This window comes from Triticum urartu, chromosome 3 (assembly GCF_003073215.2).
Source record: "Triticum urartu cultivar G1812 chromosome 3, Tu2.1, whole genome shotgun sequence".
In the NCBI taxonomy this organism is placed as follows: domain Eukaryota; kingdom Viridiplantae; phylum Streptophyta; class Magnoliopsida; order Poales; family Poaceae; genus Triticum; species Triticum urartu.
The window spans coordinates 76,882,641-76,894,494 of record NC_053024.1 but is presented as its reverse complement, the minus strand read 5'-3'; the positions used below and the strand labels follow the sequence as shown (position 1 = coordinate 76,894,494).

The following is an 11,854-nucleotide window of genomic DNA, read 5'->3' as shown; positions in this document are numbered from 1 at the left end:
GACCAAATTTATATAGAAAAATATCAATATCCAAAATACTGAAGTTATATAGTATGAAAATTATGATGCATCCAAAGATATTGATTTCATATTGTGAATGTTGATATTTATTTCTATAAAGTTGGTCAAACTATACTAAATTTGACTTGAGATGTATGAAGGCTAAAAAGAAACGGATGGAATATATTTTTGAGGCGCTGTCCTGCAACCGTCAGATTACGGGATGCTTGTGATGATCACAGCCAGCGGCCGTAAGGATTTGCTTGGTGCTGATCCAGGCGTGTCTTGCTCGTCAGGAGCGACCGGACCGCATGTGCTTAGGTACTGACGTGACCAGTAAGAAAGTGATCCACTATCCGGTACCGACAAGAAATTTGTTTGTCTGTCTCCAACCGAACACTTCACGGGCAGAATCTTCGCCATCTATTTCAGCTGCTAGCTCGTTCACTAGTTGGATGGATGGTCGCCGGCGGCCAGAGGCCCTCTCCGGCAATGTCTCAAGCCTTGCGGCCGCGCTGGTCGGTGTTGTGGCCTTCTCGTCTGCGGGTGATCCGCCAGGCACGTCCCGGCACTGCAGCCGTCTCCTTCAACAACCGATGTAATGGTACTGAGCCCTCCTCATCTACTCTGCTCTTATCGCATTTAGGTTCTTTGCTGGCTCTTTGATTGCTAGTTCCTGTGCGGAGCGATGTAAAACCAACGTGAGAGAGACGATGGCAGCGTGGATATGATTGCTTTCTCAATCTAAATCTTTCTTGAGCCAGTTCTTAAAATACAATTTTAAACATGAACTATCTTTTTAAACGAAGGGAAAATGGGAAGTAGGAACTCTCGTTTTTACTCCATACTAGCAATGTGCCCGTGCGTTGCAACGGATCCAAAATAGAATGATACTTGATCACAAACTTGAAAGAAAACACTCTAGTTTTGATGTACATATATCACTAAAAATATACTATGTTTCACTCAAAATATATTTCTTAGGCTATTTTGATGACGCGAGGGAGGGATGTGGTTGGTTTTAAGATACTAATGGGTTTTCCACAAATTGGAGAAAAGAAGTGAATTATCTCTACTACTTAAAAAGAACGTAAGGTTCCATTTCACCTTTCTCTTCACCACCCTTTCGTCTAACCTTTCATTTATATGACAATCAATCACCTTAATTTACTTACCTTTTGAACCAATTCCATTTTAATTTACTTACCAAACTTCTAATCAAAATATAAGGTAATTCACGGTCATGATTTGATGAACATTTATTTACAAAATCACATTATTATTGATAGGTAAATCACAAGCTAACGTACTACAATATTTATATCCCGTTGCAACGCACGTGCATTATTCTAGTTGTTGTAAAAAGGTCATAGCTTACATTATAGCCGTTAGATGTAGATTTAATGGTCAGAAATGATGGATGGTAGACACACCATCATCACCAACTGAATAGGAGTAGAGATAATGCTACCTTATATCTAGAGCTTAGATTTTGGACACCAATAACGCGATGTTGACGTTCCCCCAAGGGGAGGCCACCTGAGCGAATGATCGGGTATTTCTTACATGAATCTCTCTTTTTTATGGGTGATTCTTACAGGAATCTTGTTTGAGTGAACAACGCCATCAGAGAGTGTTCCCTAAAAACCACTCCCAAAGAACACTTAGGAATTGTCATGGTATAACAAATATATTTGTCATACTATTACAGAAAGATTTGTCATGTTTTTTTTGTCATGCTAGCCAAAGAATTATCAGGAATTTGCCTGTAGTAGAGTAAATTGCCATGCGATTTAGGAATTTGCCATGATGCAGCAGAAAGAACTACCAGGCTAAAGAAAAAGGAAAATTTGCCAACACGTTCGAGAATTTGCTATGCCGCAATAGACCGAATTTCCATGCTATGTAAAGAAATTGCCATACATGCTTCTAATTAATTGCCATTCTACATCATGGAGTCTCGTTCCTTGTGGATGGTGTATGGGAGCGAACGTTTGCGTCATTCCTCGGTTTAGTCTTCGGTCACCTTGTATGAATCTTATATTAAAGCGTTGATACGGGTTCAGTCTTCGGTTTTCATGCACAGGTTCACTCATCGATCTTGTCCCCGCAAAGCGTCTGAAATCCTCTGTTTCAGCTAGTTATCGTAGCATGCCGGGCTATAGGGTAGCTCAGCGTGCAACATATCTAGGTCCCAATGTTTAACTCTATTGGTGGTAGTGATGATTGATGGCCCAAGGGGTCGATGTTTATTCGGCGGGAGATGGTGGTGGTGGTCGTATCTAACTTGTCCCTGTCATCACAAGCGGATGGTTAGCGATGCATAGTCGAGTGAAAACCTTGCCTCCAATTGATGGCAATGACGCCCATAGGTGTTTTTTTTTTGAATGCATCGTTGGGATCTTAGAACAAGGTTAATAGTATAGATAATAACCGGCTAATGAAGTTATCATGTTACTAATGAAGTTATCATGTTACTTATAGCCATATTAGCTCATTCATACGATAGTTAGTTATATATACATGTTATTATGTTATTAATGGGTGGGCCATCTTTTTCTCTCATAAGGGATGCTAGAACCCATAAAGCTGACTGTAAATTTATAACCTGTTTTTCTTCTCTTCCCTCTAACCAAACAAAAATTTAATATGATACTCTTATAGATCATCTATATCATCGTGTTATATTTTTAGTATGTATATATCGTAAGAACTGAACGCATATCATCGAAAAGTCTAGCACTTAAATCCTGATGAGCTGATAGTACTAGTACCACTGCGGTGTTCATGGGTGAGTAGCGTTCGCGTCCGTACTGTGTAAAGTAAACTCGTATCTCTCTCCCTCCCACGTGTCCACGAGACGCGCAACGTAGCAGCCGACGTGGCTCCTCGTGCAATTATTAACTTTTCCCTGGAAGCTTCTCCTGCCAGCTGCCACTTCTTTTCCCCAGCAACAATCCCGATTCCGATCCGATCCGATCCCACGGCCATTCCAACCCCCAATACCCTACACCAATCCTCTCCCCCATCAAACAGCTCTCGCGAACTCAACGGGAAACGACTCACGCCCCCCTCCCATCCGACCCCCGCAGATCGCCCCCGCCGCCGCGCGCCGCCGCTGACGCCAATGGCCGCCGCCGCCGCCGACGCCGGGCCCGAGCTGCGGCGGAGCTCCAGCATCGACCGCATCCCGGCGGAGGCGCGCCGCATCCTGCACCGCCTCGCCGGCGAGCTCTGGGGCGCCGACGTCGACCCCGCGGCCCTCGTCGTGTCCCAGCTCAAGGGCGCCCTCACCAACGAGGTCTTCCGCATCACCTGGCCCGGCGGCGAGGGCGACCCGCGCAAGGTGCTCGTGCGCATCTACGGCCAGGGCGTCGAGGTCTTCTTCGACCGCGCCGACGAGGTCCGCACCTTCGAGTGCATGTCCCGCCACGGCCAGGGCCCCCGCCTCCTCGGCCGCTTCCCCCAGGGCCGCGTCGAGGAGTTCATCAACGCCAGGGTACGTACGCAACGCAATGGCTTTGCTGCTCCTTGCTCCTACTGTAATGCCATTTCTCCTTCTGATGTGGCTGGCGTTGTTGTCTGCTCAGACGCTCTCGGCGCCGGATCTGCGCGACCCGGAGATTTCCGGCCTGATTGCCAGGAAGCTGCGGGAGTTTCACGAGCTCGACATGCCTGGACCCAAGGACATCTCGCTCTGGCAGAGGCTGAGGTAGGCCTGGTGAATCGCGACTCCTTATGCTATGGGTGGCAGATGTGCGTATTGCGACCAGAAGCTAACAGCAGGGCATTGTATGATTCAGGCGGTGGCTTGAGGAAGCTCGCAGCAGGTGCTCGACCGAGGAGGCCAGGGAATTGCGGTTGGAGACGCTCGGCGATGAGATTGCGGAGCTGGAGAATGTATTGTCCGGGGTCGATCAGAGAGTAGTATTTTGCCATAATGATTTGCAGTATGGGAACATTATGATATACGAAGAGACCAGACAAGTGACCTTAATTGTAAGTAGTTGTTACAAACCTGACCTTGTTTATATGGATACTAACATATATTTGTGAATGCTTATTTAAAGATAGACTAGCGCCTGGTTGCATATTTAGAAGAGCACAAAAGAAAAATTCTCAATTATGGTTATAGTCAATACTGCTTACCAATGAATATTTGTCAATCCTTATTTAAGCATAAACTAGCACCTGGTTGCATATTTAGAAGAGCACAAAATAAAAATTCTCAATTATTGATGGTCGACTCGTAATTTTTCTTTGTGCTGCTTAGTGATTCTAGGAACATCGACAGTTTGGTTTGCCTGTTTATTTTCTATAGCTGATTGCACTTTTGTTAATCTCTCTATCCTTCAGGACTATGAATACGCTAGTTTTAACCCTATTGCGTTCGACATTGCGAATCACTTCTGTGAGATGGCTGCTGATTATCATAGTGATACACCGCACGTGATGGACTTCACAAAATATCCTGGTTAGTTTTTCAATAACCAAATGTACCAAATTATATAATAATGGATGGCTATGTGTCTCACACCTTTTTAATCACATGTTGATTACTTGTTTGATTCCCCTGCATAATTTCAGACATGGATGAACAGCGGAGATTTCTTGAGGCTTACCTTAGTTCTTCAGGTAATTGGAGAGTTCTTTGGGAACACCACACTCTGCTGTGCTGGAAATGTGATGAATACTTCAGAATGCACGATTGCACGTTAAAACTACTTTAATGCATCACTCAAATGTGCTGTTCCTAAATGCTTCCTTTGTTTGTCAGGAGAAAACCCATCCGATGTAGAAGTCGAAACATTGCTTGGCTTGATTGCAAAGTACAGTCTCACAAGCCATCTCTTCTGGGGTCTCTGGGGAATAGTCTCGGTAAGCTCCACAACAAAAGGCAATTGCAATGTATCTACTCAGTGTTAATAATCAATCTATCAAAGCTCACTGTTATTTTTCGGTTCTTCCTCTATCTCTGCAGGCGCATGTGAACAAGAACATCGACTTTGAGTACAAGGAGTACGCGAGGCATCGGTTCGACCAGTACTGGGACACGAAGCCGAGAATACTGCAAGCCTGCAACACAACCAGCTGATCATGCGGATGGCTCGTTCTTTTTCTTATAGCATCCATCGCCCTCTCGAGTAGCTTTGTGGAGTCCTGTGACTGTGAATCTTGTTCATCAGCCAATTTGGCTACAGATCGTTTAGGCTAGTAGTTGACCGTGTCGTGTAATTAAACCTGCGCAGAATAGTCGATTCTACGGTTTTACACAAGCTTCTTTCCGTGTCGCCTGTTACATCGTTCATGTCCGCAAGAATCTCTTGGAGTTGCATTGCTCATGCAGATATTGTGTTGTGAACCCTGAAACCATGCAAGGACCAGATTGTCCAAAGGATGGTTGTTTTGCAGTGGACGATCGCTTAGCTGATGCCGCATCTGCCTTTCTCACCGGATGCGTATGTGTTTGCCGTGCTGCATACTGTCATCAGTGGTGCGTGAAGCTGCTGCAGGCAGAAAACGTTGATGCCTTGCTTCACCGTTGGCCTGTTCTTTTTCCTGACGTGTCGCACTTGCCGGCGATCTAGTACAACCCATGTTAAGACGGAAGCTGTTGTAGCAGGCTGTGGCCTCAGCTCGAAATGTTTCATCAGTGCGTAAAGAGACAATGAGTCACGAGGCATAAAAACTGAGCAAAAAAATGCACCAGCCGGGAATCGAACCCGGGTCTGTACCGTGGCAGGGTACTATTCTACCACTAGACCACTGGTGCTGATGATGTTAATGATTTGTTGAGCCAATTCACATGGATCTTCGCACCCTCACAAAAAATCACAGGTGGTTTGCAAAAATGCGACTGTGTTTTCTTCTTCGGAGTAAATTGTATTCTGGTAACTCTCCACTTGAGTGGCCGTACAAATGAGAGGTATGTGTAGTTGTTTCTCATAGTCCTCTATAGGGGCAACAGCGGCAGCCTGCGCAAACAAGGCTCGCGAGAGGGTGCGATGTGGTGCAACCACATGGCACGACCGCCGTGTTGATCGTGTCACAGTACACTCGCATGAGCACGACAAGCTAGTTCCGTTTGACCTGGTTGATTTTGCGCATTTTCACCCTGATCGGCGTTGCTTCTGACCATCGAACACCTGCTACGTGTTACCACTGCCAAATTTTGTATTCTGAACTGCTAGTAGTACTAATCGGAGGCAAAATTCATAGTAATTCCTCATGAACCACCACCCTGTTTTTCTTGAACGATCTGCAGAGGAGAGCCTGGACGCCGCGCCGTACAAGCTGCGGCGGAGGAACTCGGAGACGATGCGCGCGCAGTACATCAACACCAAGGAGGCAAGGAGCTCAGGTACGATCGAATTGTTCGGCACGATCGCGGCGCATTTTCCGTTTCTCGCGGTGGCATGGCGCTGAGCTGATGGATTCCTGCAGGATCTGCATTGGCACGTACAACGCCGCCTGCAAGGAGCCGCCGGAAGGCTTGGACATTGCCGAGTGGCTCGGCACCACCGGCGGCGAGCAGGCCGACATGCACGTGCTCCGGTTCCAGGAGGTGGTGCCGCTCAACACCGGCAACGTGTTCGGCGCCGAGGACGTCCGGCCGGCACTGGCGTGGGAGGCGCTCATCCGTGACACGCTCACGCGGACGCAGCCGTCCTGCTCTGCTCGAGGCCCAAGTACAGGTACCGCAGCCACCCGGCCACTACGACCCGCGACGGCTCCGACGAGTTGTTCCCCGGCGGCACCGACACCGAAACCGACGACGACGCGCCCTTCAGCTTCCCGGTGCACCCCGAGGGGTACGTCGTCGCCACCCCCAGGATGCTCGGGGCCATGGAGGACCCGGTGGACGAGCAGCCAAGCGCGCAGCAGAGGGCGCTCCTGTAGACGATGAGCAAGACGGACAGGATCGGGCTCGCCTGGCCGGAGCAGCCGCTGGACCTGATGGCCACCGCGTCCTTGTCATCGGCGTCGTTCAAGTCGCCGAGATCGTTCGGCGCGCACAGGTCGTTCATGAAGTCCAGGGCCGCCACCGACGACGGTCCGGCCATGGTCCTCGACCTGGACCTGGACCTCGACCTCGACGGCGAGGCCGCGCGTGGTCATGGCAAGAAGAAGGGCGGCGGCAGCTCGCCGTTCGTGAGGATCGTGAGCAAGCAGATGACGGGCATCTTCCTGACCATCGGGGTGCGGCGCGGCCTGCGGAGGTGCGTTCAGAACATCAAGGTGTCCACCGTGGGCGTGGACGCCATGGGCTACATCGGCAACAAGGGGTCGGTGTCGGCGAGCATGTCCATCTACCAGACCATGTTCTGCTTCGTGTGCACCCACCTGCCCGCCGGCGAGCGGCCCGGCAACCTCCTCAAGCGGAACGCCGACGTGCAGGAGATCCACCGGCGGACGCGCTTCGCGGGGCCCGGCGGTGCCGAACACGCCATGGATGACATGCACCGGCTGAAGCCTTTGAATACAGTAGGTAGTTTTCAGTTGCTTGGACAGATCTTGGACCGGATGGTGTCGTGTGGGTGATGCTCCACTTCGACGAAACATGTGTCACTGGCATTAGTAGGTCTGGTTATCGCTCCTTAATCATTGGCAGATCGATGAATTTATGGAGTAGAATTTTTTTCTTCTTCACCTCTGAATGAATCCCCTATCAGTTTGATCAGACAGTGTGCTGTTTGATTTACACATAAAAACGCACGCACAATAAAAAACTTGCACCAGCCGGGAATGGAACCCAGGTCTATACCGTGGTGCTTCTGACGTTAACAAATTTTAGAACGGAGATCCAACTACAGGTTGTGACAAAAATGATACTAACTTCACCTAGAATTCACTCTGCAGCAACAGCAGCAACGCAGTGGCCCTGGCAGCAGCAGGAACAGGGGAAGCTTCACTCTGCAGCGCGGACAGACGTATGAGGAACAACGGCGAGCCTGTAGTAGAGAGACGGCCAGGAATTTCTCTGGAGAAGCCGGAACAGACGGGATTCTTCCAAATAGCACGCGGCGGTCGAGGCAATGAACCAAAGCAGGGACTGTACTGTACGTGGCAACAAACCAGGATGAGCAACGCACAACCAACAGGAAACGTGGAGGCATAGGATAGGAAATCACAGCGTCTGCGCGAGCGACCAGACAGTGCGTCTGCTGGGTCGCGCGCTGGAGTGGGCGATCATGCATACATCCATCCGTTCCTGGATATAAGCCTTTATTAGAGATTTCAATATGAACTACATCCATCCATTCCTGGATATAAGCCTTTATTAGAGATTTCAATATGAACTACAAACGGAGCAAAAATGAGTGAATCTACACTCTAAAATACGCCTATATACATCTGCATGTAGTTCATATTGAGATCTCTAAAAAGAGAGATATTTAGGAACACAGCAGCTATGTATCGATCAATGCATCACCAAGTGATCAGACAGCCATGTTTTCCGGCTGGGCGATCTGACTATGGGGATGGTCAGACAGTGCAGCTCGAAAGACAGGTATGTTCAGACAGTGTGCTGCTTGGTTCAACACAAAACACAAAGCAAAGTGGAACACAGGCATAAAGTGTTGGGGCAGAAATAGTCAACAAAAGATTCACCAGCCAGGAATATATGTTCTTCCCCTTGAGTTGCTCTGTCTACCGATACCACATCCATAGCACCACTACAGCATGCCACGACTCACAAAATAAAAAGCTACAAAGGCCACAGGTCTATTCCATGTCAAACTACTCTCTGAACCTACACTAGGTCATCAGCCATGTACTTCTTGTCCATCAGCCACCATCAGCATCGAACCCCACCTCTCTTCGGCATCACTCATCATCCATATCTCTCAAGTGACGGTAGTGTGCCATGATCGGCCGAAGGCTGTTGCACATCAAAAAAAGAAGAGTTAACAAGTGATGCAGCACACTAGTTATTTATAGATGCCAACTAATACTACTTTGCTCCTGCTATTATCACAAGAGACTGATGAACAAAATCTCTGAAAGGTTTACTTACAATTTCTTCATCTTCATTGACGGACCACTGAACAGATCAGTGAATATCTCTCCAAGAACATCGTTGTTTTTTGATGAGTACGCCTCCGCCTGAAACATGCCACTTAGCGGCCTTGTACCAGCTTTAGCAGCCAAGTGGCTGTGCAAATGCACATCCAAATGGCGTTTGAAGGCTAGCTTTCCTTTCTTGTTTCGCTTGAACTTAGTTTTCTCAGTCACTGCACTAGACCTTACCCCCGTGGAGCTTGAGCTGTCCTGCCTTGTGCTCTCTTGGAGCTCAGCGAACCTCGTGTTCTCCTGGAGCACAGTGGCGCTTGTGATCTGCACCTCAGTGTTGCTCGTGTCCTCCTGAACCGGACCAATGCTCTTGTCCAAAATCTGTTGGATAGCTCTGCGATCGTGCTTATAGACTGCCTTTAGCAACTCATCCTGTGAATTTGACTCGGTGTAGTCGTCCCTCCAATCAACATTACTAGCCGGCACTGACTCAAACACGGAGATATAATCACGGAATTCGTTGGCTGGAATCCGGACACTTTCTATAGCCTTGTGCAGCTTCTCAGTAAGATACTCGTTTGCCGCAAGTGGCATGAGTGCAACGTGATAAGGGAGATACTGCACCACTGAGCTCACATCAATGGTGGTAGCGTCCAAGAGAGATATATCGTCATCCAGGCATTTGAAGTGCGGAGGGAAGTGTCCGGCAAGTTCTTACTTCACAGACATGATTTCATGCAGCTTTTTGATGTCCAAGACCCTATTTTCAGGAGAGCAAACAAGGGTTTCTCCACTTGGTCGGATCAGGCACAAGATACTCGTGCGGCTGAACAGAATGATATAAATATCTTTTGCTTCAAACTGCCCTCCCCAGGTTTTTCCAGCAAGATTCTGCTTAAGCACATGCTCCTCGGCGCTGATATAAATCTGCCTGCCAATAAACCTGGCTGTCACCAGATGATTTTCCTGTCCAAAGGGCGAAGCATCTCCTTGAACCAGGTCTAAAGCATCATACTGAGCGAAGGACTTCATGGACACGGGCAAATTTTCAAAGTCCAAGAAAACGGATTGCAGTTCATTCCTATCCAGCAGACGCCGTGTCCTGAGAAAATTTATTGCTGTCCCTAATAACCATGCATTGCTGTTACAAGAAAGAACATACACAGGTTAAATATGATCATCATCAACAGTCAATTAGGGATCAACATTGCTTGTCCGAAAATGTTTCAGTGCTCGAGCAATCTCTGTCACCTCTAGCAAATATTTCTCAAGTCAAAAAGCAAGAACAGAGAAACTATTCAAAGCAAGCCTAATTTTGTTTACACATGCTAAAAAACGCAGAAACCAGGTGTCCTTTTCAGTAGGGTGCAGAAGTAATGGAAGCATGCAATCCTACAATAGTGAATTACAAAACAAAGGTTGAAGTGTTGCTCACCCACGGCAAGCATCGTTTTCCTTCACAATCTTTACTGCCAGGTCAATGTATCCTTCATCAAGAACGTGATTGAAATCAACTACGAAGTCGAAATCGTTGCTCGGAACCATTTGCAACGCTCTACGTCCATAGAAACTGATGCAGCCTTTCATCTTGTAACTGCAAAAACCAAGTTGTTTTTATTAGAGACATCACCCAATTCCTGTGGATATACCTTACAGACTGCAATCAGGATGCATATATTGCTGGAATTTCAATCGAACTTACGTTTGAAGCAAGTGGGCAAATTCCTTCAGCAGCATGTTGGTCTCAGCTTTCAGCTCTGCGCTGCCTTCAGCGGCGAGCTCTTCCAAGAGGTCGTCACGGGCCTTCAGACGAGCCAGCTCAGCAGCCGCGGCCTTCAGACAAGCCAGCTCAGACGGAGAGCCACTCACATCCATCACTTGTTCACGGGGTAGCAGACGGTCAGACTCGGGAGGATGTGCAGCCGCATGGAAATTCTGCTTGTGTGATGAAGCGGCAGGCGAAGCCCCAAGGAGGAGGAATTCCTCTTTACTCTTGTAATTCGGACGCCGAGTCTGCGGAGTACGATCAGCAGTGCGAGCGCGAGTTTGAGCAACCGCAGACTGACCTTGAGGATATGCACTTTCCACCTCAATATGGAATTTCCCCAGAGACAGAAGCTTCCCTTTCTTCTTCTTGTTCCCGCTACCGCCGCTTGTGGCAGAGGAGGTAGAGGAGCTCGAGTCGCCGGATTTGTTGGAGTTGCTCCGCTGTGCGCCTTCTCCGGAGCCCGTCATTCCTCCTGAACTAGCCATGGAGAGTGGGGTTGCGGGTTGGTGGCGACGGGGAGGTGGCGGCGGGTGGCTGGCGCTGGGCAAAGAGAGCGGCGGCGGGGATGGTGGCCGCGGGTGGATGGCGCTGGGCAAAGAGAGTGGCGGCGGAGGCGCTACTGTGTGTCTCGGGGGGCGGGGCTTCGAGCAACTAGGGTTATCCACCATCCACCGCGCCATCTGACCGTCCGTTCCAGGACGAACGGACGGCGGCCCTCCAAACTCTCACCGGGCCGGGATCATAAAATGGGCCCGCGGCCCGCTCTCTCTATGGCCTCTCTCTCACCCAATATCTAGCCACCCCCTCAAAAAAAAAAAAATCCAGCCGCCGCTGGGAGCTCGCCTCCATTCCCCACTTCCTCTCGTCTAGGATTTCCTTTCCCATTTCCCCTCTCTGATTTTCTTCTTTGCTTCGGCATAATCGGATTGAGATTTGCAGGTGTTCGAGGCGGCCCTGGGGTTCTCTGCAGACGATCGAGGCGGCGCTCATCACCAATAACGCATTGCCCTTTTGAACCTTTTCATTGCCCTCATAATCTTTGTGCTGAGTTTGCGTGCAAGAACACTGCTG

General features: G+C 48.8%; 2 protein-coding genes, 1 non-coding gene and 1 pseudogene across 3 annotated transcripts; 2 read left to right on the top strand and 2 right to left on the bottom strand.

The window, feature by feature from the left end:
• The first annotated feature begins 429 nt into the window (after positions 1 to 429).
• Positions 430 to 5,285, top strand: LOC125542987 (probable choline kinase 2). Its single transcript, XM_048706232.1, has 8 exons — positions 430 to 604; positions 3,093 to 3,499; positions 3,591 to 3,712; positions 3,804 to 3,999; positions 4,357 to 4,474; positions 4,588 to 4,635; positions 4,778 to 4,878; positions 4,982 to 5,285. The coding sequence occupies exons 1-8, from the start codon at positions 460 to 462 to the stop codon at positions 5,093 to 5,095; spliced, it is 1,251 nt and encodes a 416-aa protein (XP_048562189.1). The 5' UTR covers positions 430 to 459; the 3' UTR covers positions 5,096 to 5,285.
• A 417-nt stretch (positions 5,286 to 5,702) lies between these two features.
• TRNAG-GCC lies at positions 5,703 to 5,773 on the bottom strand. Its single transcript has one exon. It is a non-coding gene; the product is annotated as a tRNA-Gly (tRNA).
• Positions 5,774 to 5,935: 162 nt separating this feature from the next.
• On the top strand, positions 5,936 to 7,542 carry LOC125546683 (annotated as a pseudogene).
• A 1,020-nt stretch (positions 7,543 to 8,562) lies between these two features.
• LOC125542984 lies at positions 8,563 to 11,422 on the bottom strand. The gene is made up of 4 exons (XM_048706228.1): positions 10,718 to 11,422; positions 10,451 to 10,609; positions 9,020 to 10,156; positions 8,563 to 8,884 (listed from the first exon to the last, which is right to left on the bottom strand). The coding sequence occupies exons 1-3, from the start codon at positions 11,266 to 11,268 to the stop codon at positions 9,730 to 9,732; spliced, it is 1,137 nt and encodes a 378-aa protein (XP_048562185.1). The 5' UTR covers positions 11,269 to 11,422; the 3' UTR covers positions 8,563 to 8,884; positions 9,020 to 9,729.
• Between the last annotated feature and the right edge of the window lie 432 nt (positions 11,423 to 11,854).